The sequence below is a fragment of the Pelodiscus sinensis genome, chromosome 2 (assembly GCF_049634645.1).
Source record: "Pelodiscus sinensis isolate JC-2024 chromosome 2, ASM4963464v1, whole genome shotgun sequence".
In the NCBI taxonomy this organism is placed as follows: domain Eukaryota; kingdom Metazoa; phylum Chordata; order Testudines; family Trionychidae; genus Pelodiscus; species Pelodiscus sinensis.
In genome coordinates this window covers 254,309,831-254,335,083 of record NC_134712.1, presented here as the reverse complement: position 1 = coordinate 254,335,083, position 25,253 = coordinate 254,309,831, and the positions used below count along the sequence as shown (strand labels likewise).

The 25,253-nt window shown below is 51.8% G+C and overlaps 1 protein-coding gene across 8 annotated transcripts in view; it reads left to right on the top strand.

Moving 5' to 3' along the window:
* The first annotated feature begins 541 nt into the window (after nucleotides 1-541).
* The window catches only part of ALS2CL (ALS2 C-terminal like), an 82,412-nt gene continuing 57,700 nt past the window's right edge, over nucleotides 542-25,253 (top strand). The window contains exons 1-2 of one of the 8 annotated variants that reach the window (XM_075922969.1): nucleotides 542-1,017; nucleotides 1,695-1,832. Coding sequence is in view for 1 of the 8 variants with exons in the window: in XM_075922967.1 (XP_075779082.1) it covers nucleotides 13,227-13,247 (21 nt within the window). In the remaining 7 variants the exon portion in view is untranslated. Of the gene's footprint in view, nucleotides 1,022-1,617; nucleotides 1,833-13,052; nucleotides 13,077-13,100; nucleotides 13,248-13,935; nucleotides 14,141-25,253 lie in introns of those variants that run through there. The other 7 variants (XM_075922971.1, XM_075922970.1, XM_075922972.1 and 4 more) reach the window with 7 other exon arrangements.

The following is a 25,253-nucleotide window of genomic DNA, read 5'->3' as shown; positions in this document are numbered from 1 at the left end:
CCTTTTTGAAATGTAATGGCGACCCATATTTGGGTCCTGACCCATAGGTTGGGAAACCCTGCTCCAGCCCCAGATAAATCTGGGGGGAAGCTAGTGCCCAGCCCCACCCCTCTGGCCCCTTCTAGGGGTGGAGCCAGCCTGTGACCAGGTACCAAAATCCATTAAGTGCCCCCCCCAGGAAAATTATTGCCCACCCCCTGACTTACAGGCTCAGGAGCCACGGAGCCACACTGGCTCCCATTGGCTGCAAACGGCAAACCGCAGCCAATAGGAGCCGCGAGGCACACTGACCGAGACAGGCAGAAATAAATGGCAATCCCCAAATTAAAATGCAAGAGAGGCGCGTTGACAAACAAAGGCAGGATGTGTCCCAGCGTCGGATTCACCCTAGAATGCGCCCACGGAAGGAGAAGGTGCGAGGTCGCTGCTCGTCTTCGTCAGGCAAATTCTGACCCCGCCAGGCTGTCGATACACCGCAGAGACCGTTTCCTTCCCTAACGATCCCCAGAAGCATGATACGATCTCTGCCGGAACCGTGTGGGTTCAGAATCACTTCCCTGTCGAATGCTCCAGAGCCCCCGAACGCCGCGTCCTGCAGCGACGCTTCCCTTTGAAATCCCCTCGAAGCAGAGTTGCTTGGCTAAGCAGTGAGGTGGCGCCCAGCCGAGCTCTGGCGGCCTGCCAGCGGTTTCCATGTTAGCCAGGAATGTTGTGCTGTGCTCTCTGGGAGAGGCCGGGGATGGCCGGGGGGAGCCAATAAAGCAGCTGAAACAGCCGGCGCTGTGCAGGGCAGCTTCTGTCAACAACTTCTTTCTCCGCCCACGTGGAGCCCCGGCTGACAGCCCGTGGCTGGGTGAGGGACGCGTCTCGCTCCCTTGCAGCCAGCAGGACTCGCACGGAGGAGAAAACCGAGCTGGGCCGCCGTGGGAGGCAGATTTTGGGAAGCGGCGTGGATTGTCCCAGGAGGGAGCTACCGTTCTGGGTCGCTTCCGTGGCCCACGGTTTCCTCTCAGCGCTGTGAGTGAGTAGATAGTTACTCTAAGTCGGCGTGGGGAACCTAAGGCCTCGGGGCTGCCCCTGGCTTGCCAGGATCCGGCCCCCCAGGCGTGGGGCTCTCCCTCAGCATCAAGGAGCCTGGGCCGGTGCACCAACCCCTCCCTGTCACCCCCACCCCCCACCTCAGGGTGGGAGCACACAAAATCGACAGGCTCTGGTGCGACTGTGGGGAGGGTCTTTCTCCTTTTCCATCGGGGGCCTCCTCCATAAGGGCTGGTTTGGTTTTGTGGGGGGGGGGGTTCTTCCTTACTTGTGTGCGACCCCCAACTGATTTTTCTGTGGGTCAGCGGCTCACGACCCAAAAATGGTTCCCCACTTCTACTCTAAGAAACAGCACAAGACGGGGCATTGGGCACAGACCCTGCTCTGTCAGCCTGGCTGAAGCCTCGAGGAAATTCGTCTCTGTTAGAGGCTTTTTTTTGCCCAGTTACAAAACGGGGGCGCTACTGGGTGGAGGTGAAACCCAGCCATGTGGCAAACACCCTTCAATATCCTCACAGGGCAGCAGGAGTGTAGTACTTCATAACAATCTTCTCAAGTGCCACCTTCTTGGCCTTGCAGGGTATATCTGGTGACGTCTATGACCCCGCCATAAATAATGCAGCGCCTCACAGTCCCTCATGGCTTCTGTCTTCCAGACTCCCTGGACAGTAAGGAACTGCTACGCCCATTTTGCAGAAGGGGGCGTTGGAGGGGAAACTGAGGCATGATGGTCAACATCTCACAGGAAGTTGGCGGCGTTGCCAAGAACACACCACTTGTCTTCTAAGTCCCAGGTTAGTGTCTTACCCACTAGTCCATCTATCACACCTTCATTCACAAAATCCTAAAATGGAAGAGACCTCAGGAGTCATCGAGTCCAACCCCCTGCTCAAAACAGGACCAGCCCCCAACTCAATCATCCCAGCCAGGGCTTTATCAAGGCGGGACTTCAAAACCTCTAGGGATGGAGATTCCACCCCCTCCCTAGGTAAACCCATCCCAGGGCTTCCCCACCTGCCTAGTGAAAGAGTTTTTCCTAATATCCAACCTAGACCTCCCCCACTGTAACTTGAGACCATTGCTCCTCGTTCTGCCTTCTGCCCCCACTGAGAACAGCCTCTCTCCATCCTCTTTGGTACCCCCCTTCAGGTAGTTGCAGGCTGCTCTCAAATCCCCCCTCACTCTGTTCTTCTGCAGACTAAACAAGCCCAAATCCCTCAGCCTCTCCTCGTAGGTCATGTGCTCCAGCCCCCTCATCATTTTGGTTGCCGTCCACTGGACCCTCTCCAATGTGTCCACATCCTTTCCGTGGGGAGAGAGGAGGCAGAACTGGATGCAGATGTGGAGAGGAGGCAGAACTGGATGCAGTACTCCAGATGTGGCCTCCCCAGTGCCGAATAAATACCAGTAACTAACCCTCCGCTCATTGCCTTACTGAATTCTGCCTGACACAAGGCAGGGGAACCAGCAGGAGGAGGGGAGCAGGGAGGGGCATGCAACATCGACTCGTGCTGAGGCAGACATGGACCAAGCTTTGTTGCTCCTGTGAGTCCCGGTCCACCTCCCTTGTGCCTCTGCCGCCCGCTAGTTAGCTAGTCGCCTAGTCCCTTGTATTTCCTGCTTTCTCCCAGGCGGCCAGTGTGCACAGGGGCACCAACACTGCAAATGGCCCCTCGGTACCTCTAATCGCCTTAAACTCTCACCTCTGCTGAGATGCAAACCTGGCTCACTCCCCAGGTGATGCACTGAGACGTCTGCTCACTGTCCAAAAAAACTTGAGGGCCTCACTTATCTCACCCCGATCCGTTTGCTTCAGACACCTAAATTGGAATCTCTTTGGGGCAGGGTCCTTCTTAGGAGCCACTAGGTGGCCCTGAAGAGTCTGTCCTCGCTTGCCACAGCACCCCCTGGTGGCAGCCACAGGGACTCCTGGGAACCTGCAAAGAGTTCATGTTCATTCCAGTTCGAAAAGCTGACCTTGGAGGAATGGGCTCAGGGGGTGGAAGCAAGTTGCTATACTTTCCACTATCTTAAGGGCTGGTATACAGGGCCCTGGTCAGGTCTTCTCTGTGGCTTCTGGAGGTCGGACAGGAAGCGGTGGCCTTAGTCTGCCGCGTGGGAGATATTGTTGAAATATGAGGAAACGTTCTAACTCCAAGGCTGCGTCTAGACTGGCACGATTTTGCACAAATACTTTTAACGGAAAAGTTTTTTCATTAAAAGCATCCGTGCCAGTGTAGATGGCGTCTTGCGCAAGAAAGCTCCAATGGCCATTTTAGCCATCGGGCTTTCTTGTGCAAGAAATTAACTTGGCTGTCTACACTGGCCCTCTTGTGCAAGAATACTTGCACAAGAGGGCTTATCCCTGAGCGGGAGCGTCGGAGTATTTGTGCAAGAACCACTGATTTTGTACAGTACAAAATCAGTGTTCTTGAACAAATACTCACGGCCAGTGTAGACAGGCAGCAAGATCTTGCCAGTCTAGACGCAGCCCAAGGGTGTTTCCACTCTGGAGTGGGCTTCCTGGCAGGCGGTGAAATCCCCATCTTTGGAAATTTCTCAGAATAGGTTTTATACCGGTCTGGGTGGTCTTGGTGTACTTGGTCCTACCGCACTGTGGGAAGACTGGATTTGCTGACTTCGCAATGTCCCATCCCCAGATGCTTCTGGTTCCATGATGACTCCCTTGCATGGGAGGTGGGGTGGGGAATAAACAGCCTTTACCCCAAAGCCAGAATTTGCAGCTGCTAAGGGAAAACAGGGAATGTCTCTGGATTCCTGAATGTAGTCCTAGTTTGCCAATACCCGGGACAACCACAAAAAACATCATTAGGATGCTTTGCATCCCTCATGCCTGTAGGGTCTGGTCCACTAGCGGATGAATACTGCTATTTATTAGAGATGCTCCTTTAATTAGCATAGTCCTGGCCTGAAGAGCTAATAATCCAATGAAGTAGCATCTAGAGGCCCTAAATGAGATCAGAGACCCACTGTGCATGAGACAATCTCATAGTAAGGTGGTCACCAAGCGGCTTGGAGAAGGGCCCTGAGATGAAATGGCTTACCCACTCGCATAACTGGTTGGTGGTAGAGTCGGGAATAGAACCGACATCTCCAGGGTGAGCTCCATGACCTCTTTCTCCATGACCTCTTTCGCCCAGAGATGGAGAACCGTTTTTTGGACGGTAGGAGCTGGTGACCCATAGAGGTGGCCCCGGACTGAGGAGAAAGACACTCCCCACATTTCCCTTGCATACTAGAGCCTGAGGGGCCCCGGGCGAATAGATTTTGTGCACTCCAGCCCCATGGTGGGGTGGCAGGGAGCTTGATCTGCCACAAGGGATATCTTGTGGGGTTGGATCCAGGCAAGCCAGGGATCTCATCTGGCCTCCAGGCCTGAGCTTCCCCATCCCTGGTCTAGTCCAACGATGGACAACCTTGCCTGGTGAGTGGGCCACATGAGTGCCCCTCCTCCATCTCGTGGGCTGCCAGCTTGTGCTCAACAAGATGGCCTCCCATGACAGGGTAGTTTTTCTAACTGCTTTCGCCCACCTAGAATTTGTGGGGGGTGGGGCTGACTGAACCATAGCCACGCTTTGATTGGATGCAGAGGGAGTGTGTGCCTTTCACCGTCAGTGTTGTGTGCAATCCGCGCGCACCACATTCTCACGTGACCTCGTGTTACGAGCGTGTCACCGTAGTCGTACTGGTAAGGAAAAAACTCTACGTGGCTGAAAACCGGCGGAATCTGGCCACGCTGGCCGTGGGCAACAGGAAACAAAATGTCGCCTGGGCCATGTATAGAACCTGGATGGGCTGCCTGCGGCCCACAGGATTTGTGTTGCTCACCGCTGCTCTGGTCCATGCTGATTGCCAATGTTTAGGCTTTGAACCATGTAGACAACGTGTGCAAAATGTCACCCACCATCACTTGACAGTGAAGAGTGAGGGGGGATTTGAGAGCAGCCTTCAACTTCCTAAAGGGGGGTTCCAAAGAGGATGGAGAGAGGCTGTTCCCATGAGTGGCAGATGGCAGAACGAGGAGCAATGGACTCATGTTGCAGAGGGGAAGGTCTAGGTGGGATATTAGGAAAAACTATTTCCCTAGGCAGGTGGGGAAGCCCTGGAATGGGTTCCCTAGGGAGGGGATGGAATCTGCAACCCTAGAATAGTGATAGAAATGTAGCCGTGTTAGTCTGGTGTAGCTGGAACAAAAAACAGGACAATGTAGCACTTTAAGACTAACAAGATGGTTTATTAGATGATGAGCTTTCGTGGGCCAGACCCACTTCCTCAGATCAAGTAGTGGAAGAAAACTGTCACAACCATATATACCAAAGGATACAATTAAAAAAATGAACACATATGAAAAGGACAAATCACATTTCAGAACAGAAGGGGGATGGGGGAGCGGGGAAGGTAAGCATGAATGACAGTTCAGAGGATTCTCTTTCAAGTGTGGTCTGAAAAGGTCTTTGAAGCAAGATGCAGGTAATCAAGTCATTGAGACATGCTTAAATTCGACACTTTACACTTAGGTTTAAACAAAGACATTAATTATCTTACCCATTACAAAGATGGCTTCCCCAATTATCACCTCTAATATCATTAGCTCACAGACATTTACCTCCCCCCCATTCCCCTTCTGTTCTGAAATTTGATTTGTCCTTTTCTTATGTGTTCATTTTTTTAATTGTATCCTTTGGTATATATAGTTGTGACAATTTTCTTCCACTATTTGATCTGAGGAAGTGGGTCTGGCCCACGAAAGCTCATCACCTAATAAACCATCTTGTTAGTCTTTAAAGTGCTACATAGTCCTGTATTTTGCATCCCTAGAGGTTTTGAAGTCCCAGTTTGACAAAGCCCTGGCTGGGATGATTGAGTTGGGGTTGGTCCTGCTTTGGGCAGGGGGCTGGACTTGATGATTCCTGAGTTCTCTTCCAGCCCTGGGATTCTAGGAGTCTATGACAGTTCCAAAACCCTGATCTCCAGAGCTGGGCGGGGAAACTGTTTTCCTTACATGAGAACTCTTGAGCTGACAAACAAATCAATAAATCTCGATCCAAATGGGGATGGACGATCAATTTCAAACTCCCCATGAACTGAAAAAAACCCAAACTTTTGGCTCAAGGCAACTGAAACCTTCTGTTCAGATGCTGACCTTTTCAACTTCACTAGAAACGGCTTTAAATATCAGGGTGGAAGTGGGTCGTATCCAGGATATGGAGCTTCTAGTTTTGAAATTGTTGGTGGGAAGTGTGGATGATTAATCAGAACCAGCCCTTTCTGGAAACAGCCTTGGCTTTGATCAACTGACATCTTTGGATGGAAAATGTCTTGTCAAAAAAATCTCTTGGTGAGTTCCCCTGAATCTCTACCCCTGTTATTCAGTCTGGCCAAAGGTCACAAGAAAAGTCTCTTGACAGCAATATAAGTATCATTACGTAGAGCAGATCCTCAGAGAACTTCAGGCAACTGTCCAGAACTCAAAGGCCTCGTCTTTGCTTGCTGCACCGGAAATTGATCTTCTGGTGTTTGATTTAGCGGGTCTAGTTAAGACCCGCTAAATCGAACACAGAGGGTGGATCCGGTTGGTGTCAGTACTCCTAACAGTTGTGAGGAGTATGGGAAGCCAACAGGAGCATTTTGCTCCCCTTGGCTTCTCTTTGTGAAGATGGCACCAAGGTCGGCCTAAGTAAAGAAGACTCCAGCTATGTATTTTTCCCATCTTCACTTCTGAAGTCTCCACGTGGTCACCATGCCCTGGGAGCAGTGAACTCGCGCCCCCGAGCTCAATCTCCTCCTGTTCCTGTTTGATTTCTGACACAGGTTGAACTTCTCTAGTCCAGAACTCTCTCATCCAGAAACATCCATGGTCCGGCATGATGTGAGTTGGGCAGATGTCCACTTCCCATGGGTGTGACCAAATTTCCCGCGGTCCCATAAAGTTTGTTTACAGCTCCCAGTCCTGGCTCTCAGCGTTCTGGGCTGTTATTTAGTGCTAATTTACCCCTAAATGTCCTCTCACAGCCCAGTAAGCAGTGGAAGGGTTGGTCACACTGCTAGACAATATTGACCTCCCGTGGTCTGAAAATTGTCTCGTTCAGAACCGGGCAGGTCCCAAGGGTGCCAGACTAGAGAGGATCCACCTAGAGCACTTTTCAAGCTCTTTCTTCCAAAGGGGCTTTCAGAACAACCACAGCTGGGCCTTTCTATATAGCCAGCCCTCAGCTTTGGGTTCCTTCACTTGAATCCCTCTGGTCAAGAGAGGGTCTGTCTAAAAGAGACAAAATGGTACTCAGCCAGGCACGATGGACTTGGATGAAGCAGGAATTATGAGGCGAGGCTCTCGGGTCTCTGTTCTGATCAGACTCGGTGATTCTAATGGTTCCATCCGGCCTTTGGTAAGTACAAGACCATGTAGATTTTAGCCTTGTGTTCACAGAATCATAGAGCTGGAAGAGACCTCAGGAGTCATCAAGTCCAGCCCCCTGCCCAAGGCAGGACCAACCCCAACTCAATCATCCCAGCCAGGGCTTGGTCAAGGCGGGACTTCAAAACCTCTAGGGATGGAGATTCCACCCCCTCCCTAGGGAACCCATCCCAGTGCTTCCCCACCCACCTAGGGAAATAGTTTTTCCTAATATCCAACCTAGACTTCCCCCACTGCAACTTGAGACCATTGCTCCTCATTCTGCCACTTCCCACAACTCAGAACAGCCTCTTTCCATCCTCTTTGGAACCTCCCTTCAAGAAGTTGAAGGCTGCTCTCAAATCCCCCCTCACTCTTCTCTTCTGCAGACTAAATAAGCCCAAATCCCTCAGCCTCTCCTCGTAGGTCATGTGCTCCAGCCCCCTCATCATTTTGGTTGCCCTCTGCCGGACCCTCTCCAATGCATCCACGTCACTTCTGTAGGTCCATGGCAAGGGCTCGCAATCTTTTTGTTTGAGCTACCCTAACAGTGTTACGAAAATGTGTCAGCTTGCGCTTCCACCCTCCCTCAGCTAGTTCCCAGCCATAGCTCTATGGCCGTGGTCACCAACCAGTAGAGCGCGATCTACCGGTAGATCTCGGAGGCTCTAAGAGTAGCTCTTGAGCCCTCTCTGAACTGTGCGCCTGCACAGTACATTTACATTAGATTTCCTCATTTGAGGAGCAGCCACTCACTGAGCAACAGCACAGGTGAGTAGCTGTGAGGAATGGTGGGAATTTTTTTTTAAAGTAGCAGTATAAGGAGTGGGGATAGCAAGTGATGGAGAGGAAAATAGAGAGGGCGGGGCTTCAAGGAAGGGGCGGGGTGGTAGATCTTGGCTTGGTCTGTCATTTAAAAAGTGATCTTGGGTGTAAAAAGGTTGGAGACCACTGCTCTATGGTGTTCCTGGGTCTCCTGGCTCCCACGATTGAGCCCCGGCAGGTATGGGTTACACCGACCAGGCAGGGTTCATAATCTGACACAGCAATGACCTTGCTCCTTCCTCTTCCCCAAATACATGGATGTCAGTGACTCACACCATCCCCGCACCCGCCCCTTTCTTCAGAAGCATTCTGGCAGGAAGAGCGGCTGATGCAGTGCTACCGGTATTGAGGAGGGAGGAGGGTTTGGAGGAAGCTGGGGGAGAAGGCGTCTCAATTTCGTGACCTGAGCTGCCACTTTGTGAATGAGCCAAATTAATCCTGTGAGCTATGTGTGTGTTGGGGGAGGGGGAGTGCTGGTTCTGCACTGCTCCAGACCTCGGCCTTTTCCTGAAGCACCGATTTACGGCTTAAGGCAGTGGTTCTCCAACTGTGGTCCCTGGACCACGAGTGGTCCACAAGAATTCAGGCTGTCTACAGATAGTTCCCTCTAAGGCATGTACCTGGGTGGTGGCACATGAGAAAACGAAGAGCTGCCCACCTAATTAGTAGCTGGCAGATGTGGCTCCACTAATCAGGTACCTGGACCCTCATATGCCAAGTGAGATGACGGCCTTAGGGGGAATAAGTGGGAGGGGGAAGTGGGGTGAGAAGGTGGAAATAGGAGGCAGGTGGGGAGGCATTGGGGTGAGACCAGTGTTCCCATAGCACACGGACTAGGGGCCACCAAATGAAATGAATAGGCAGCAGGTTTCAAACAAACAAAAGGAAGTTTTTCTTCACTCGGCGCACAGTCAACCTGTGGAACTCCTTGCCAGAGGAAGTTGTGAAAACCAAGACTTTAACAGCGTTCAAAAAGAACTAGATAATTTCATGGGGGTTAGGCCTATCAATTCTTATTAGCCAGGATGGGTAAGAATGGTGTCCCTAGCCTCTGTTTGTCAGAGGCTGGAAATGGGTGACAAGAAAGGGATTACTTGATGATTCCCTGTTCTGATCACTCCCTCTGGGGCATCTGGCATTGGCCACTGTTGGAAGAGGATACTAAACTAGACGGACCTTGGGTCTGATCCAGTCTGGCCATTTGTAGGTTTTTAAGAGAAGAGACAGGTGAAGGAATTTGAAAGTGCAGGGCTGCGGTGGCCAGAGAAAGAGGTGACTTTCTCCAGCTGTGGTGGGGGGCAGACCCTACTGATAGTAAAATATGAGTTGCAGAACAAAAAAAGCATGAAGTCCTATCACGGTTTCTCCACGTAGCGCTTCCGTACAAGCACTTTCCGATCATTAGCTAATGAGCAAACGGCATTTGGAAAGCTCATTAAGTGTTCCTCAGCAATTTTCCAGGGATTTGTTAAAAAAAAAAAAAGTTTGAGAACCACTGCCTTCAGGCCTTCTTGGAAATCAATACATCACCCGTCAACCCAAACTCAAACAACAGATTATTCCTGTTAAGGGAGCTGGTCTGCCGCTGTCCCTGGATTGTCTGCAAATCGCTCTGTCCGGTGCTGACTCAGCACAGCCCCTTCCAGTCACCCTGACCTCTCCCCTGGGGCAGGAAAGAACAGGTCCCTACCGAAGAGAGGAACTTCAACTGTAAACAACTTCCTTAACAAAGCACCAACTAGGTGGAGGGGGGGGAGGATTAACTCCATCATTACCGAAAACGTTCTTCAGGAAAGTAGGGCCATATCCAGAGCTGCTGGGGTAACGTCGAGAGGCGGAATTGAACCGGCGACCTCCGGAGCTTAGTGCAAGCAGTAAAAAGCAGACTCATTCTTTGCTCTGTAAGGGGTCTCCGTGCCACTAGATGGAACAGTGACCCACACCGCTCAGGTGTGTGGGTTACACAGGCTTGGACTATGGGGCTGTTTAATTGTGGCATGGACACTTGGGCCCCAGCTGGAATTTCGGCTCTAGTGTCATAGAATCACAAGGTTGGCAAAGACCTCAGGAGTCATCGTGTCCATCCCCCTGTCCAAAACAGGACCAACCCCAACGCAATCAACCCAGCCAGGGCTTGGTCAAGCTGGGACTTCAACACCTCTAGGGATGGAGATTCCACCCCCTCCCTGGGGAACCCATCCCAGATCTTGCCACAGATCTTGCCAGGTGAGAAGGTCACAGAGCTCCTGTTGCAGCCCCATCCTCATGTCTTTTGCCTACACTGCAAGGAACCGGCCCTTCGCCTGGCCCTGCCCAGACGCTGGGCTGTAAGTGCAGCCCAGACAAACCCAGAGCATCACAGCCAAATGCAAATGGACAGGTGCTTTAGCATCCCTGGTTAACACATTTCCAGAGGCCGTTCACAGTGAAGTGGCCCATTATCACCATCCAAGGGAGAAGGGAGCAAAAGGGATGGGGGGAAGGGCTCTTCATGGGCTATTCGGGGTTGTACTAAGCCATACATCAGTGTGTCTGTTCAATCCATGCTTTAGTGTCTTGCAGAGTTAGGAATTTAAGCTCCCATCTTCGGAAGGGGTTGTGCCGTGTTCCTTGGAAATTGAGAACGGAGAAGTCCTTGCTTCCTTGCTAGGACCGTGTTAGATCCTGCCGGAGGGCAGGGAACTGGCTTTGATGTCCTCAAAAGGTCCTTTCGAGTTCTAGTGTTCTATGATTCTAAGTTGGTGTTCTATGATTCTAAGTCGGTGTTCTATGATTCTAAGTCGGTGTTCTATGATTCTAAGGCACGATTGCTATGCGAAGTCTGGTCGGGTACTTGGTCTTCTTTGTCTCTGAGTTCCAACAATAGCAGATAGTGTTTGGTTGCACCCAGGAGTTCGTTTTGGGTATCTAGAGCACTGGATCGATCCAAATTTGCATTGGAAAAGGTTCAGAAAAGGGCAACAAAAATGATCAGGGGTTTGGAACGGGTCCCATATGAAGAGAGATTTAAAAGACTGGGACTTTTCAGCGTAGAAAAGAGGAGACTAAGGGGAGATATGAGAGAGGTCTATAAAATCATGCCTGGTGTGAAAAAAGTGAATAAGGAAAAGTGATTTGCTTATTCCCACAAGATAAGAACTAGGGTCACCAAATGAAATGAAATAGGCAGCAGGTTTAAAACAAACAAAAGGAAGTTTTTCTTCACTCAGCACACTGTCAACCTGTGGAACTCCTTGCCAGAGGATGCGATGAAGGCTAGAACTTTAACAGGGCTAAAAAGATCTAGAAAGATTCATGGAGGTTAGGTCCATCAATGGCTATTGGCCAGGATGGGTAGGAATGGTGACCCTCGCCTCTGTTTGTCTGGAGGTAGATGACTGGTGATGGATCACGCGAGGATTACCTGTTGTGTTCCCTCCCTCTGGGGCATCTGGTATTGTCCCCTGCCGTCAGACAGGACACTGGGCTAGATGGACTGTTGGTCAGACTCAGTCTGGCCATTCTTATGTTCAAATTTCACTGAGCTCTAGGGACACTAACTTCTGCTTTTAAAGTAGTGAAGAATGGGTCTGCTATCGCACAAGAGTGCAGCAGGACGTGTTAATATAATGAGTTTTGAGCTTCTCTGATTAAAAGGCGGCCTTGCTGTTGGAAACTCAGACCTGCCTGAGAAAGGGAGCATGCATACAATACACCGAAACGTGGCACGCAAACACAGCAGTAAACAAGGCAATCCCTTGCACCAGAAAGAAGACTTCTGCTTGGTGGTGTACCACAGGGAAAGTGACTTCTCATTAAGCCAAACCGAGAGCATCAATTGGACAATGTTTCCAAAGCAGCTTTGAAGAGCTGGTCCAAGGCAAACTTTGCTCCTTAAGCTCCATCCGCAAACTTCCGGAGCAGGCACAAAGAGGAAGCACATTCGCCTCTAAAAAGAAGGGGGGTGAGTTGTAGGTTGGATAGCTGAAAAAATGATTTCCCTAGGAGGGTGGGGAAGCACTGGGATGGGTTCCCTAGGGAGGGGGTGGAATCTCCATCCCTAGAGGTTTTGAAGTCCCAGCTTGACAAAACCCTGGCTGGGATGTTTTAGTTGGGCTTGGCCCTGCTTTGTTCTAGTGTTCTATGATTCTAAGTCGGTGTTCTATGATTCTAAGTCGGTATTCTATGATTCTAAGTCGGTGTTCTAAGATTCTAAGGCATGATGACTCCTGAGGTCTCCAACCAACCCTAGGATTCTAGGATCCTAAGAACCAGGCTACTTAAGATGCCTTTCTGTCCCATTGCTCCTTGGAGTCAAATCTTTCTGCACACCTTTTAGTTAGGACCATTCTCCCCATTTTATAGATGGGGAAACTGAGGCACCGCTGTAACTATGGTCAAGTCACTTGGCAGGAAATGCATGGCAGAATTAAGAATAAGACCTAGCTCTCTTGACTCGGAGCACTGCATTTCACTGCAAACCCCTGTCATACTTTTATGGATCACATCAGAGGCTGTTATCAAGACCGTAGTAGGATGGGAAGGAAAAGGGGCCTATTTTGCCCTGTACGACTGTTCCCTGCTGTGTGTATTCACACCCATGCCTTATATGGATGGGCTTTCTGCAGAAGTGGACAGTGAATGATGGTGCATGTGCTGAAAAGAGCCAGGGAATTCCCGGGGAGAAGGGAGGAAGCCAAGCTGGTAAAACAATCATTCTCCACAAAGGCTCCCCCAGCCTGGATCCTTCTCTACTCTCTCCTTTATGCAGTAGCATCCTCGGAGTGATGGATCGATCAGCCCTAAATCTCCTGCATTAGTAAGTACTAGGAGCCTTGCAATTGTCCAGCCGGGGAAGAAAGCCAGTGAATCGGAGCGGCCGGGCGATCAGAAACTGGAGTTTTCGTTCCTCCTCTCCAGCACGCCTTGAAGCAGGCTGGGACAGTACGGGCTTTGTTCAGCAGCACTCATGTGGCCGGCTGGCTGTCTGGTAAAGGATTTTATAATTCAGGATTGATTAGAAAGGTGGAAGGGCTTTTGGGCAGCGGGCTCTGGTGGGTTATTTCCAGCTGGAGGTGGGTGGATCAGGGGCGAGGCGGTGTGGTTAAAAAACCCCATCTCCGATTGCTGGTGACTGTGACAAGCTCATGGGCTGCCGGGTGGAATATACAGTGCCGATGTATCACACAGCTCATTGCGCACCGAGCACACTCTGTGCATTGTGTAGCAAAGGCCTTGCGCCCGGTGCTTTGATCTGGTGCGTGTGCTGTTCTTACGAAGCCAGACCAGAGCAGAAACAGCTGAGGAACTCACATGAGGCCCAGAGTCAAGCCAGTAAAAGAGCGGGGGGCCACGGCTATACCTGGGGGACATTAGAGGTGGCGAGCCAGGAGGGTGTCGCTACGTGAAACTCGCTCTGTGACTTTCACGTCTATTTGACACGTCTCGAACAGACCTCTAACAGGAAGGGACACATTGTGCTCGGGAGACAGGGCGTTGGTTTCTAAGAGCCTGGAAAACGAAGGGAAAGAGGCCACACTCCCCTTTATTAAATAAAGGCCATGCTCCCCTTTATTAGGGCTTTGTAAGTCTCTCTCTCGGGGCCCTGTGCCTCTCGCCCCGTGCACAGGCCTGGGACTGTGCAACTCGCACGGGGAGGGAGGGAGCGAGCCGTGGGTGTGGTGAGCAGTGACTCTGTGTAGTTAGTAGTTCAGCGCGCCAGCCCAGGGGAAACTGAAGCAGCAGCAGCCCGAGGAAAACATGACTGTTCGTCTGGTCTGCAGTAAGTCCTTTCCCCCCTCGGTGTGTGATTAAAGCTGGCGTAAACGGGGCCTCGGAGGACCCAGTTGCACGAGGGGACTCTGCGTGGGAGACACAGGCAAGGTAAAAGGCAGGCGAAATCCTTTTTGGACATGGAGAGAGCCCTTGAGCTGTGCTGGGTGGGGGGGGAGGAATACAGGGCATTTCCTGGCCGTGTCTGCCACAGGCAGGGTGTGTTGGCATTTTGATCTATGGCAGCGATTTTCAAACGTTTCTCCTCATGACCCGGTTGAAGAGAATTATTGGCGCCCACGACCCAACATCATTTGACTGGGGTGGGGCTGAGGAGGGGAGCTTTGGAGTGCAGGAGGGGGCTCCGGCTTTGGGGGGGCAGGAGGGGTTTACCTCAAGCAGCCCCTGGGCAGAAGTGCAGTGAGGGAGCTAAGGCAGCTTCCTGCCTCTCCTGGCCCTGCAGAAACAGCCAGCAGCAGGTTCCCAGCCAGTGGGAGAGCGGAGCTAGTGCTCAGAATCAGGGTCCCGCCTTTGGGTGGGATAGAGGAAGGAGAGGGCACCAGCCTCTCCCCCTTGAGCCAGGCCTGCTCCCCCCCGCTGCTCACTTGCTCCCCCTGCAGCCACGACGGGGCACCAGCCAGCACTAGGGGACGGAGGGGTAAAGGGTCTGAGTTGGAGGGGCTATTGGTACAGAAGCACTTGGAGAGACTTGAGAGTCGCTTTGGGCAGGTCCTTGCGCCTGTGTCCAATGAGGCAGACCCGGAGGAAGCAGGAGCCTCCTCCTTTACTTAGGCTTGTGAGCGTGGGGAAGCCAGATTCCCAACACTGCCTGCAGCTCAGGCCCAGAGCCTCCCTGGCTGAGCAAAAACAAATACCAGGCGAATTAGTCACTGGGAAGCGGCTGTTGGGAGGGAGCCGGCTCTCCTTCTCCAACACGGTGCACCGTCGGGCCTGCTGGGACTGGAAGCCTGCTGGAGAATTTCAGAAGGCTCCCGTTAGGGACCGACGGAAGCTGAAAAGCCGCTCGAAACGCCGAGTGCGTGTAAACGCTGGTCGATCGTGAGAGGCGGCGCTGGTTTAATTGTAGCTCGGTAGCTCTCTGAGGTCTCCTCAAAACCCACAACCTGTGGTGCAAGGTGCTGTACGGACACTAGGAATGTAAACAGTTAACTGGCTAACTGGTGCAAGGTGCTGTACGGACACTAGGGATGTAAATGGTTAACCGGCTAACTGATGCAAGGTGCTGTACGGACACTAGGGGTGTAAACGGTTAACTGGCTAGCTGGTGCAAGGCGCTGTACGGACACTAGGACTGTAAACGGTTAACTGGCTAACTGGTGCAAGGCGCTGTACGGACACTAGGGATGTAAATGGTTAACCGGCTAACTGGTGCAAGGTGCTGTACGGACACTAGGAATGTAAACAGTTAACTGGCTAACTGGTGCAAGGCGCTGTATGGACACTAAGGATGTAAATGGTTAACCGGCTAATTGGTGCAAGGTGCTGTACGGACACTAGGGATGTAAACGGTTAACTGGCTAACTGGTGCAAGGCGCTGTACGGACACTAGGACTGTAAACGGTTAACTGGCTAGCTGGTGCAAGGTGCTGTATGGACACTAGGGATGTAAACGGTTAACTGGCTAACTGGTGCAAGGTGCTGTACGGACACTAGAAATGTAAACGGTTAACTGGCTAACTGGTGCAAGGTGCTGTATGGACACTAGGGATGTAAACGGTTAACTGGCTAACTGGTGCAAGGTGCTGTACGGACACTAGGGGTGTAAACGGTTAACTGGCTAACTGGTGCAAGGTGCTGTACGGACACTAGGAATGTAAAAGGTTAACTGGCTAGCTGGTGCAAGGTGCTGTATGGACACTAGGGATGTAAACGGTTAACTGGCTAGCTGGTGCAAGGCGCTGTACGGACACTAGGAATGTAAATGGTTAAGTGGCTAAGCGGTGCAAGGCGCTGTAAGGACACTAGGGATGTAAATGGTTAACCGACTAACTGGTGCAAGGTGCTGTACAGACAGTAGAGATGTAAACGGTTAACTGGCTAACTGGTGCAAGGTGCTGTACGGACACTAGGAATGTAAACGGTTAACTGGCTAACTGGTGCAAGGCGCTGTACGGACACTAGGGATGTAAACGGTTAACTGGCTAACTGGTGCAAGGCGCTGTACGGACACTAGGACTGTAAACGGTTAACTGGCTAGCTGGTGCAAGGTGCTGTATGGACACTAGGGATGTAAACGGTTAACTGGCTAGCTGGTGCAAGGCGCTGTACGGACACTAGGAATGTAAACGGTTAACTGGTTAACTGGTGCAAGGCGCTGTACGGACACTAGGAATGTAAACGGTTAACTGGCTAATTGGTGCAAGGGGCTGTATGGACACTAGGGATGTAAATGGTTAACCGGCTAACTGGTGCAAGGTGCTGTACGGACACTAGGAATGTAAACGGTTAACTGGCTAGCTGGTGCAAGGTGCTGTATGGACACTAGGGATGTAAACGGTTAACTGGCTAGCTGGTGCAAGGCGCTGTACGGACACTAGGAATGTAAATGGTTAAGTGGCTAAGCGGTGCAAGGCGCTGTAAGGACACTAGGGATGTAAATGGTTAACCGACTAACTGGTGCAAGGTGCTGTACAGACAGTAGAGATGTAAACGGTTAACTGGCTAACTGGTGCAAGGTGCTGTACGGACACTAGGAATGTAAACGGTTAACTGGCTAACTGGTGCAAGGCGCTGTACGGACACTAGGGATGTAAACGGTTAACTGGCTAACTGGTGCAAGGCGCTGTACGGACACTAGGACTGTAAACGGTTAACTGGCTAGCTGGTGCAAGGTGCTGTATGGACACTAGGGATGTAAACGGTTAACTGGCTAACTGGTGCAAGGCGCTGTACGGACACTAGGAATGTAAACGGTTAACTGGCTAATTGGTGCAAGGGGCTGTATGGACACTAGGGATGTAAATGGTTAACCGGCTAACTGGTGCAAGGTGCTGTACGGACACTAGGAATGTAAACGGTTAACTGGCTAGCTGGTGCAAGATGCTGTATGGACACTAGGGATGTAAACGGTTAACTGGCTAGCTGGTGCAAGGCGCTGTACGGACACTAGGAATGTAAATGGTTAAGTGGCTAAGCGGTGCAAGGCGCTGTAAGGACACTAGGGATGTAAATGGTTAACCGGCTAACTGGTGCAAGGTGCTGTACAGACAGTAGAGATGTAAACGGTTAACTGGCTAACTGGTGCAAGGTGCTGTACGGACACTAGGGATGTAAATGGTTAACTGGATAACTGGTGCAAGGTGCTGTACGGACACTAGGGATGTAAATGGTTAACTGGATAACTGGTGCAAGGTGCTGTACAGACAGTAGAGATGTAAACGGTTAACTGGCTAACTGGTGCAAGGCGCTGTACGGACACTAGGGATGTAAATGGTTAACTGGCTAACCGGTGGCCCGGCCGGGCTGCTGTGTCCTCCCCGCCCGTCTGTGTTTAAGCCGTGAATCGGTTAAACATAACGTTTAATCAGTTAACTGATTGAACAGGATCCCTAAGGCAGATGCCCGGGGAGGTCTCGTCTGAATGGAGGGTCACAAAGTCCTCCTCTGGACGAGAAGGGGGTGAGCGCTGATAGTCCTGTACTGAGCCCCTGGTTTCGATGCGGAGTGGAGCGCGCCGAGCCGCCGCAGAGGACAGATCGCCCCGTGCTTGAGATGCTAGCTTGGGACTTGCGGCTGCAAACGAGCCGTTTCTCTCTCTCTGGGCAACTGGGTAGGTCTCACGGAATTCAATTCTCCAAGGGGTGTCCTGTTATAATAATATGTCTCACGCCTCCGATCCGGGTGCCCTACCCTGGAGGTCGTGGTCCCTGATTCTCACTAATGCACGGGTGTTGTCCTCTGGAGAAAAGTCATGTTGGGCCCGATCCATGGAAGAACATGGACCAGCTAAAGATGTAAAGGGTTAACCGGTTACCCAGTAAGCATCACCTTTACTGGCTGGGCTGGAACAGCCCGTCTGCCCACGGCTGGCCAGGCTGGAGGGCCCACTGTGGGTTATCCAGACCCTGGTTAACTGGTCAAAGGATTAACATTATATCATTTAACCGGTTAACATTTTTAAGGGGTATTTCCATCCCTGGGACCATCCTCTAGCTTGGGCCCAGTCACTCGGCCTCGCTCACCTTTCAGAGCAGGCGTTGCTTTCAAAGCTGCCCCGAGACACTAGTTCCCTCCGCAAGAGCAGTGGAGGCGAGCGTCGTGTAGGGGAAGCTGAGTCCTGAGGGCCGAAGGTGGCCCCCAGTTTGCCTGGCTCCGGACCCTGAGGCTGAGGGCTCCCCCTCAGCATTGGGGAGCCCGTGCTGGGTGCTCCAGGACCCCCCCCCACTGCCCTTCCATGGGGCCGAAGCACAGAAAATCTACCCCCACAGGTTCTGGTGTGTGAGGGGGATGTGGGGAGCATCTTTCTCCTTCTCAGTCAGTGGCCCCGACCCCACTCCTCTGGGGAGCAGGCCTGGCTGGAGGAGGAGAGGCTGGTGCCCTGTCTTTCCACTATCCCACCCAAAGGCGGGACCCCCAAACCCGGGCAGTGAGCTGCCAGCAGTCCCATGTTGCAATGGGTGTCCCTCGTGTCCATGGCAGATTGCCTGAGCCCCGACTAAATCGGTGCAGGGGGCCCTTGTACCCCGAGTTTCAACGTTGTCCTCAGGGAAAGCCAGTTGATCACCCGGCCTTCCCCGGCTGGCAGGGGGAACCCGCAGAATGGGTCTCCCAAACGGAGCCGATGTCCCTGCAGGGCGGAGGCTCCCAAACTATGGGGCCTGGGAAGTGGGGCGGGCAGGTTATCAGGGGGAGGGGGCAGGCAGCAAGACTGGAGTCGGGGTGGGGGGCTCTGTCCACGACCAGGCTCTCTGCCTTCCTCCTCCCCCACCCCACTGCTGCAACAGCCCCCACCCAGCCGTCCGGCTGCCGGTGCTGATGTGGAGTCGGTGGGGGAGGGGGGGAAGATGTCACCCCAGATGCACTGCCCCCCTGCTGGAAAGATCCCCCGACTGAGCGGCCCTAGGGCAGCAGCTGTCAGACTTTTTTTCTCATGACCCAGCTGGAGAAAGTTGTGGGTGCCGCAACCCGATGTCATTTGACCGGAGTGGGGACTCCGGAGTGGGGCCGAGGAGGGGAGCTTTTGGGGTGTAGAGGGGGCTCCGGTTTTGTGGGGGGCAGGGCTGATGTAGGAAGGACTTACCTTGAGCAGTTCCCAGTCAGCAGTGCAGCGGGGGGGCTAAGGCAGCTTCCTGCTTCTCATGGCCCCTCAGACCCGGCTGCACCCCAGAAGCAGCCGGCAGCAGGTTTCTAGCCAATGGGAGGGCGGAGCTAGTGCCCGGGGCAGGGGCAGTGCGGGGAGCCCTGTGCGCTTTTCCCACCTAGGAGCCGGGCTGGTGCCGGCCGCTTCTGGGGTGCAATGGAGTCTGTGATGCCAGGCTACTCGCCCCCCCCCCCCCCCAGCCCTTCTCCCCCTCCTCTCAGCAGGCCTGCTTCTCAGCCCTGGAGAGCATCAGGGTTTCATGGCCCCTGCAGTGAATCCACACAAGATGTGTCTTGAGGTTAGAGGCAGCCTGGGAGGATTTCACCCGGGAACTCCATAGCTAGACCCTTCGGGCTTCCTTCACTGTGCAAAGCGAGAGGCCGTTGTGCTCCCTCCACGCCCTCGGCGCGCTGTCAGTCACGGACTAAGCGCCAGAGAGACATGCTGGCCTATTGCTCTGGGCCGTCGTCCCCCTGCTCCGAGAGCTGTAACTTCCTCATTAAACCCGGCGCCCCAGGTTCCACCCCTCTGAAGAGCACTGGAGTTTTGTCAATGGGCCTAGGCTAGGGTTTCATTCAAGTATGAAGGGGGATACCAATTGCCTGGTGAGTGATCAACATTTTGCCTCCCAAGGCTACTTTTAAGGAATAGGGTTGCCAGGTGTCCGGTTTTTTCCCGGACAGTTCGGTATTTTGGCCTTCCATCCGGTAAAAAAAAACCATTTTACATGTCTGGTATTTTCCTCAGATGGAAGGCCAACCGCATTTGCGAGGGTGGGGGGAGTGAGGAGCACGGTAATTTAAAGCTGCAGCAACTTTTTTTTTTTTTTTTTTGCTTAACAACGTTGGTCTCCCCCCTTTTTTCCTCCGCAGATTTTTTTCCCGGTGTTGTTTTTCCTTTGGGGTGGGGGGAGCACGGTGTTCAGTATTTTTTGTTAAACCATCTGGCAACCCTATTAAGGAAGACCGTTCCATTCATACAAACGCTGCCACGGAAAACGTCTGGGTCTTCCAAAAACATCTGGGTCAGATAAAGAAAACCAAACCAACCACAACGTCCTTTGGGTTGCCCCTTGTCCCCCCACGGCTGACGGTGTGGGGAGGGGGGAGACATTTGAAAACCCACCATCTCTCCTGGATGTGACGCATCCAAGGTCAAATGAAACTGCTTTGGTCACAGCAGAAAGAAGGGCCCGCTCGTAGGACCACCACTAGGCAGCACTACCCGCACTGGCCTCCAGAACTTAGATTTACCCAACTGGATAGGTGAAGATCGTGAAAACTGTTGGCAAGGAGGGATGCGAATGGTTAACCAGTAAGCGCTACTTTTCCCGGGTGATGCTTACTGGTTACTGTTAATCAGTGGGGTCATGGGCAGGGAGCTGCTGTGGATGGGGAGGAGGGGTGCTCCAACCCAGTTGGAGCAGCTCCTGTTAGTGGCAGGCCCAGCCTGGGCTCACTGGGAACAGCCCCCGTCCACAGCACACCAGGGCCGGACCTGCTGTGGACAGGAGCTGCTCTGGCCAGGCTGTGTTGGCCATTCCAGCCTGGACACAGCATGGGTGGGGTAGGGGAGTGCTCAAACCTAGTTGTGGTAGAGGGACAGGGGTCCACATCAGCCCAGCTGTGGTGTCCCCACTACCTGTCTCCAAAAAGTTCCTAACTGTCAGGGTGGTCAAACACTGGAATAAATTGCCCAGGGAGGTTGTGGAATCTCCATCACTGGAGATATTTAAGAGCAGGTTAGATAGATGTCTATCAGGGATGGTCTAGACAGAATTTGGTCCTGTCATGAGGGCAGGGGACTGGACTCAATGACCTCTCGAGGTCCCTTCCAATCCTAGTATTCTATGATTACGTTGGTTAACCAGTTAAACGTTGTATTTAACCAATTAACTAATTAAATGGGGTTTTACATCCCTAGTGGCAACCTGCTTTTTAACTCTCCTTAACTAACATTAGGCCCGTAACAGTCCTTATCTACTTCTCCCTGAGTTCATATGAGTTCAGCATTTTCCCACCTCTCTTAATATGGATCGCCCTCGGAGCCTTATCTCCTGGAGCAGCATCCCCCGGTGCTAGGTGCTGTACAAGCACAGATCCAAAAGACAGTCCCTTTCCCAGAGTTTATAATCCAAGAGAAGACACGACAGGTGGATATGGACAAATGCGGGAGCACCAGGAACATTGAGGCCAGATTGGCGGATGGTGCTCTTGGCCGCTGTCAAGGGTGTTTGTTTTCGGCAGGCCTTTTTATCCCTGCAACTTCCCCTCCAATATTGGAACAAACTCTAAGAGCAGACGCTTCCATTCCTTCCACTGGCTCTCAATCTCCTATTGGAGACTCTTTTTCTAACTCCAGTGAAAACTTTTGGGGCAGTCCTTAGTTCAAATTAACTGTTACTCTTCATGGAATGAGGAATGCCTACATTAGCCTCCCTAGTTCGAACTAGGGGGCTAGTGTAGACATACCCTAACTTCTTAGAAGAGGAATCCAAATGAGTCAAGTGTGAGGCTACGTCTACACTGGCATGATTTTCCGGACATGCTTTTAATGGAAAAGGTTTTCCGTTAAAAGTATTTCCAGAAAAGAGCATCTAGATTGGCAGGATGCTTTTCCGGAAAAGCACTTTTTCTGGAAAAGCGTCCGTGGCCAATCTAGACACGCTTTTCCACAAAAAAGCCCCGATCGTCATTTTCACGATCGAGACTTTTTTGCGGAAAACAAATCTGAGCTGTCTACACTGGCCCTTTTCCGGAACAGTTTTCTGGAAAAAGACTTTTGCCTGAACGGGAGCAGCACAGTTTTTCCGGAAAAGCACTTATGATTTTACATGAGATCGTCAGTGCTTTTCCGGAAATTCAGTAGACAGCTGGCAAGTTTTTCCGGAAAAGCAGCTGATTTTCCGGAATAACTTGCCAGTGCAGGTACAGCCAGTGTGTAACTCCAAAACCAAGTAATTTTCATGAGCTATTTTAACTGTGTGTGTGTGGGGGGCGGGGGGAATGAAACAATGAAGTTCTAATCTAGAAAATGCAGGAATGGCCTGATGAGACCATCAACAAAGCAGACTGCCTCCTACATCAGGCCCTTCTTGCTGGAATATTTGACTGTGGTCACCCAGACATTTGATTTGACCCGACAACTGGCTAGTTTGACAAACCTAATTCCCACTTCTGACTCTGCCCCTGGACAGTTCACCTAACCTCCCTCTCTGTGTCTAGACTACAGGGTTTTGTCCACAAAAGTGGCCTTTTGTCGACAAAGCTATACCTGTATCTACACTACCACCGTTTTCTGTTGACAGTAAGTCGACATAACGCGGTAGTTTTGTCTATGGCGGTAAACCTCATTTTACGAGGAAGAATGCCTTTTTTCGAAAGTACTCTTTTGAAAAAAGGCATTATTGCATGCAAACTGTGCTTTTTCGAAAGAGAGCATCCACACTCTTTTGAAAAAGCGGTTTGCTTTTTCGACAGAACTGGTTGTAGTCTAGATGCTCTTTTTCGACAGAGGCTTTGTCGACAGTATATGTTGACAAAGCCTCTGTCGAAAAAGGCGTGCAGTCTAGACATAGCCCCAGTGTTGACAAAACGTCTGTCGACAAAAGCCTGTAGTCTAGACATACCCCTGTGTGTGTTCCCTTCTCCAAAGGGTGTGATACTGTCTCATCCCTTAGAGGCCAACGGTCATGTCGCTGGTGAGGTAATTATTTGGCAGCTCTGTTATGCCTTTCATGGGCCTTGTTACCTCAGATTATCCATCCCCTTTCCTGGGATTAAAGGTAGCTCCCAGCTAATGGGCGTTTGGTGTTTGTGAGATGAGTTCCAAGGGAGGACTTGGGTCTGGCGTCTATGTCCCACCTATCACTGAGTTTTGAGCTACTTGGTGGAGGTTCATGGAGACCAAAATTCTCTGTTACACTAGAGCAGCGTTCCTCAGCCTTTTTGATACCTGCTTGCTGCTTTCCTAAGCTCTGACAGGGAGCGCTCAGGGACTGGCACTGATCCCTGGGCTAGTTGTTGAGAAACGCTGCCCTAGAGGATGTTCTCCCGGGCCTGGACTCTGAAACTGGCCTTGACACATGTGGACAGGAGCGTGTGTGGGACACTTGACCTATTGCTGTCCTCCAGATCAGCAGAAGGCCTTATTTCCTAAGGAAGCCAGTATGGCTCCTTGTGCCACAGGGCCGGCCCACAACATTTTGGCACCTGAGGCGGGGAGCTCAAATGACGCCCCCTCGCTTGGGCCAAAACTTTGAAAGGTCTCAATTCTGCCTCCTTCCTGTTCTACGCCTCTCATGGCACTCCACCATCTCTGTGCATCTAGAGCAGAGAGGATACGTCTGCACTGGCAGCAGACACAATTTTCTACACTCTGGGTTGCAGGGGGGCTCCCCCACAGTCTGGCACCTGAGGCGGCCGCCTCAGTTCGCCTCATGGTCAGGCTGGCCCTGTTGTGCCAGTGCTAAATCCACACGGCTTCTAATGGCAGAGCTTATGGTTTATGTAAATGAGCATGTTAACATGCCCAGGAGGGATGTAAAAGTGTAACAGGTAAATAATGAACCCATAAGCATGAACGTATCCGTTTCCATAACTGCTCCATGCCAATTCCTAGCCCTGCTCCGGGGGAGCCGGCAGCCACCCCATGGTGTGGGTTCTGTATCAGAGCCCGCAGCCTGGGGCAGTAGTTGGCTCCCCGGGAGCAGGCCAGGAGCATTACATGCCAGGAGCCAGTGTGCTGCTGCCTTTGTATGAGAATGGGGCTGCAAGCCAGGCCTGGAGCCAGTACCTGCTGGGAGCCAGTGTGCTGCCTCTGTATCAGAGGCAGCAGCGCAGGGCAGCAGCCGGCTCCCCAGGAGAAGGGCGATAGGCAGAAGCCAGTGTGTGCACCAGGAGCCATTTTATAAGCCAGCTGCCAGTGCACACAGGTGCCTGAGGAGCTGACTGCTGCCCCGCACTGCTAGTGCTGTATCAGAGTCTATGGTACAGGGCCACAGCCGGCTCCCCAGGAATGGGGTCCGCAGGTAGGAAGCTGGCTCCCGGCACACACTGGCCCCCGCTGCCGGCCCCACTCCCGGGGAGCCAGCTGCGCTGGGTGCTCTGGAGTATAAGCTTCACACTGGGGGAGCCCACAGTGTGTAATTGCTAAGAATTACATAGCACACAGTCAACCTGTGGAACTCCTTGCCTGAGGAGGCTGTGAAGACTAGTGTCATGATTATGAGGGTTAGCCAGCAGCCTGGGGATTAAGGGGTTAACTACACCTAGCCAGGTGGGGTGGCCAATAGGAATATAGGTAGGACTTTCAAACTGGGACAAAGGAATTTGGGCTTTTGCCCTCCTTTGTCTCTCTGGGTGAGTCCTCTGCAGCTACAGGGAGGGACGAGCATGTCTCTCTTTCTCCAAGAAACAATTCTTCACTTTCTGTAAGTACGGTAAAGTTTAGGTAGTTTCGTTAGGCTTTATTGTTTTAAGGGTTGGGTATGGGATCTGATATCTGGCACTGTTTAAGAGATGTTTGGCTTTTCTTTTTAGCTAAGTTCTAGCCCATGGTGTAATTCCTCCATGAGTATATTTTGTTACCTTTCCATCTGATCCTTATGTTTGCAACAGGAATATTGTTGCAATAATAAAAGTTTTCTCTTTTCTTTTTATTAACCTGGCATTGGTTACTTGTGTGTCCTGATTTTTATAATAAGGGCGAGATTTCCCAAATGATCTTTCCCCTAATCTCATTATTAATATTTGGGTGGTGGCAGTGGAAGTTTTATTCCCAAAATCTAGGTTTTTACGATTTGGGGGGAAGTTTTATACCCAAGTCTGGTAGATAAGGCTTTGGGGTACACTTGCTGGCCCTCACTTCTGCATTTATCATTCCAGAGTGGAGAAGGAGCCATGA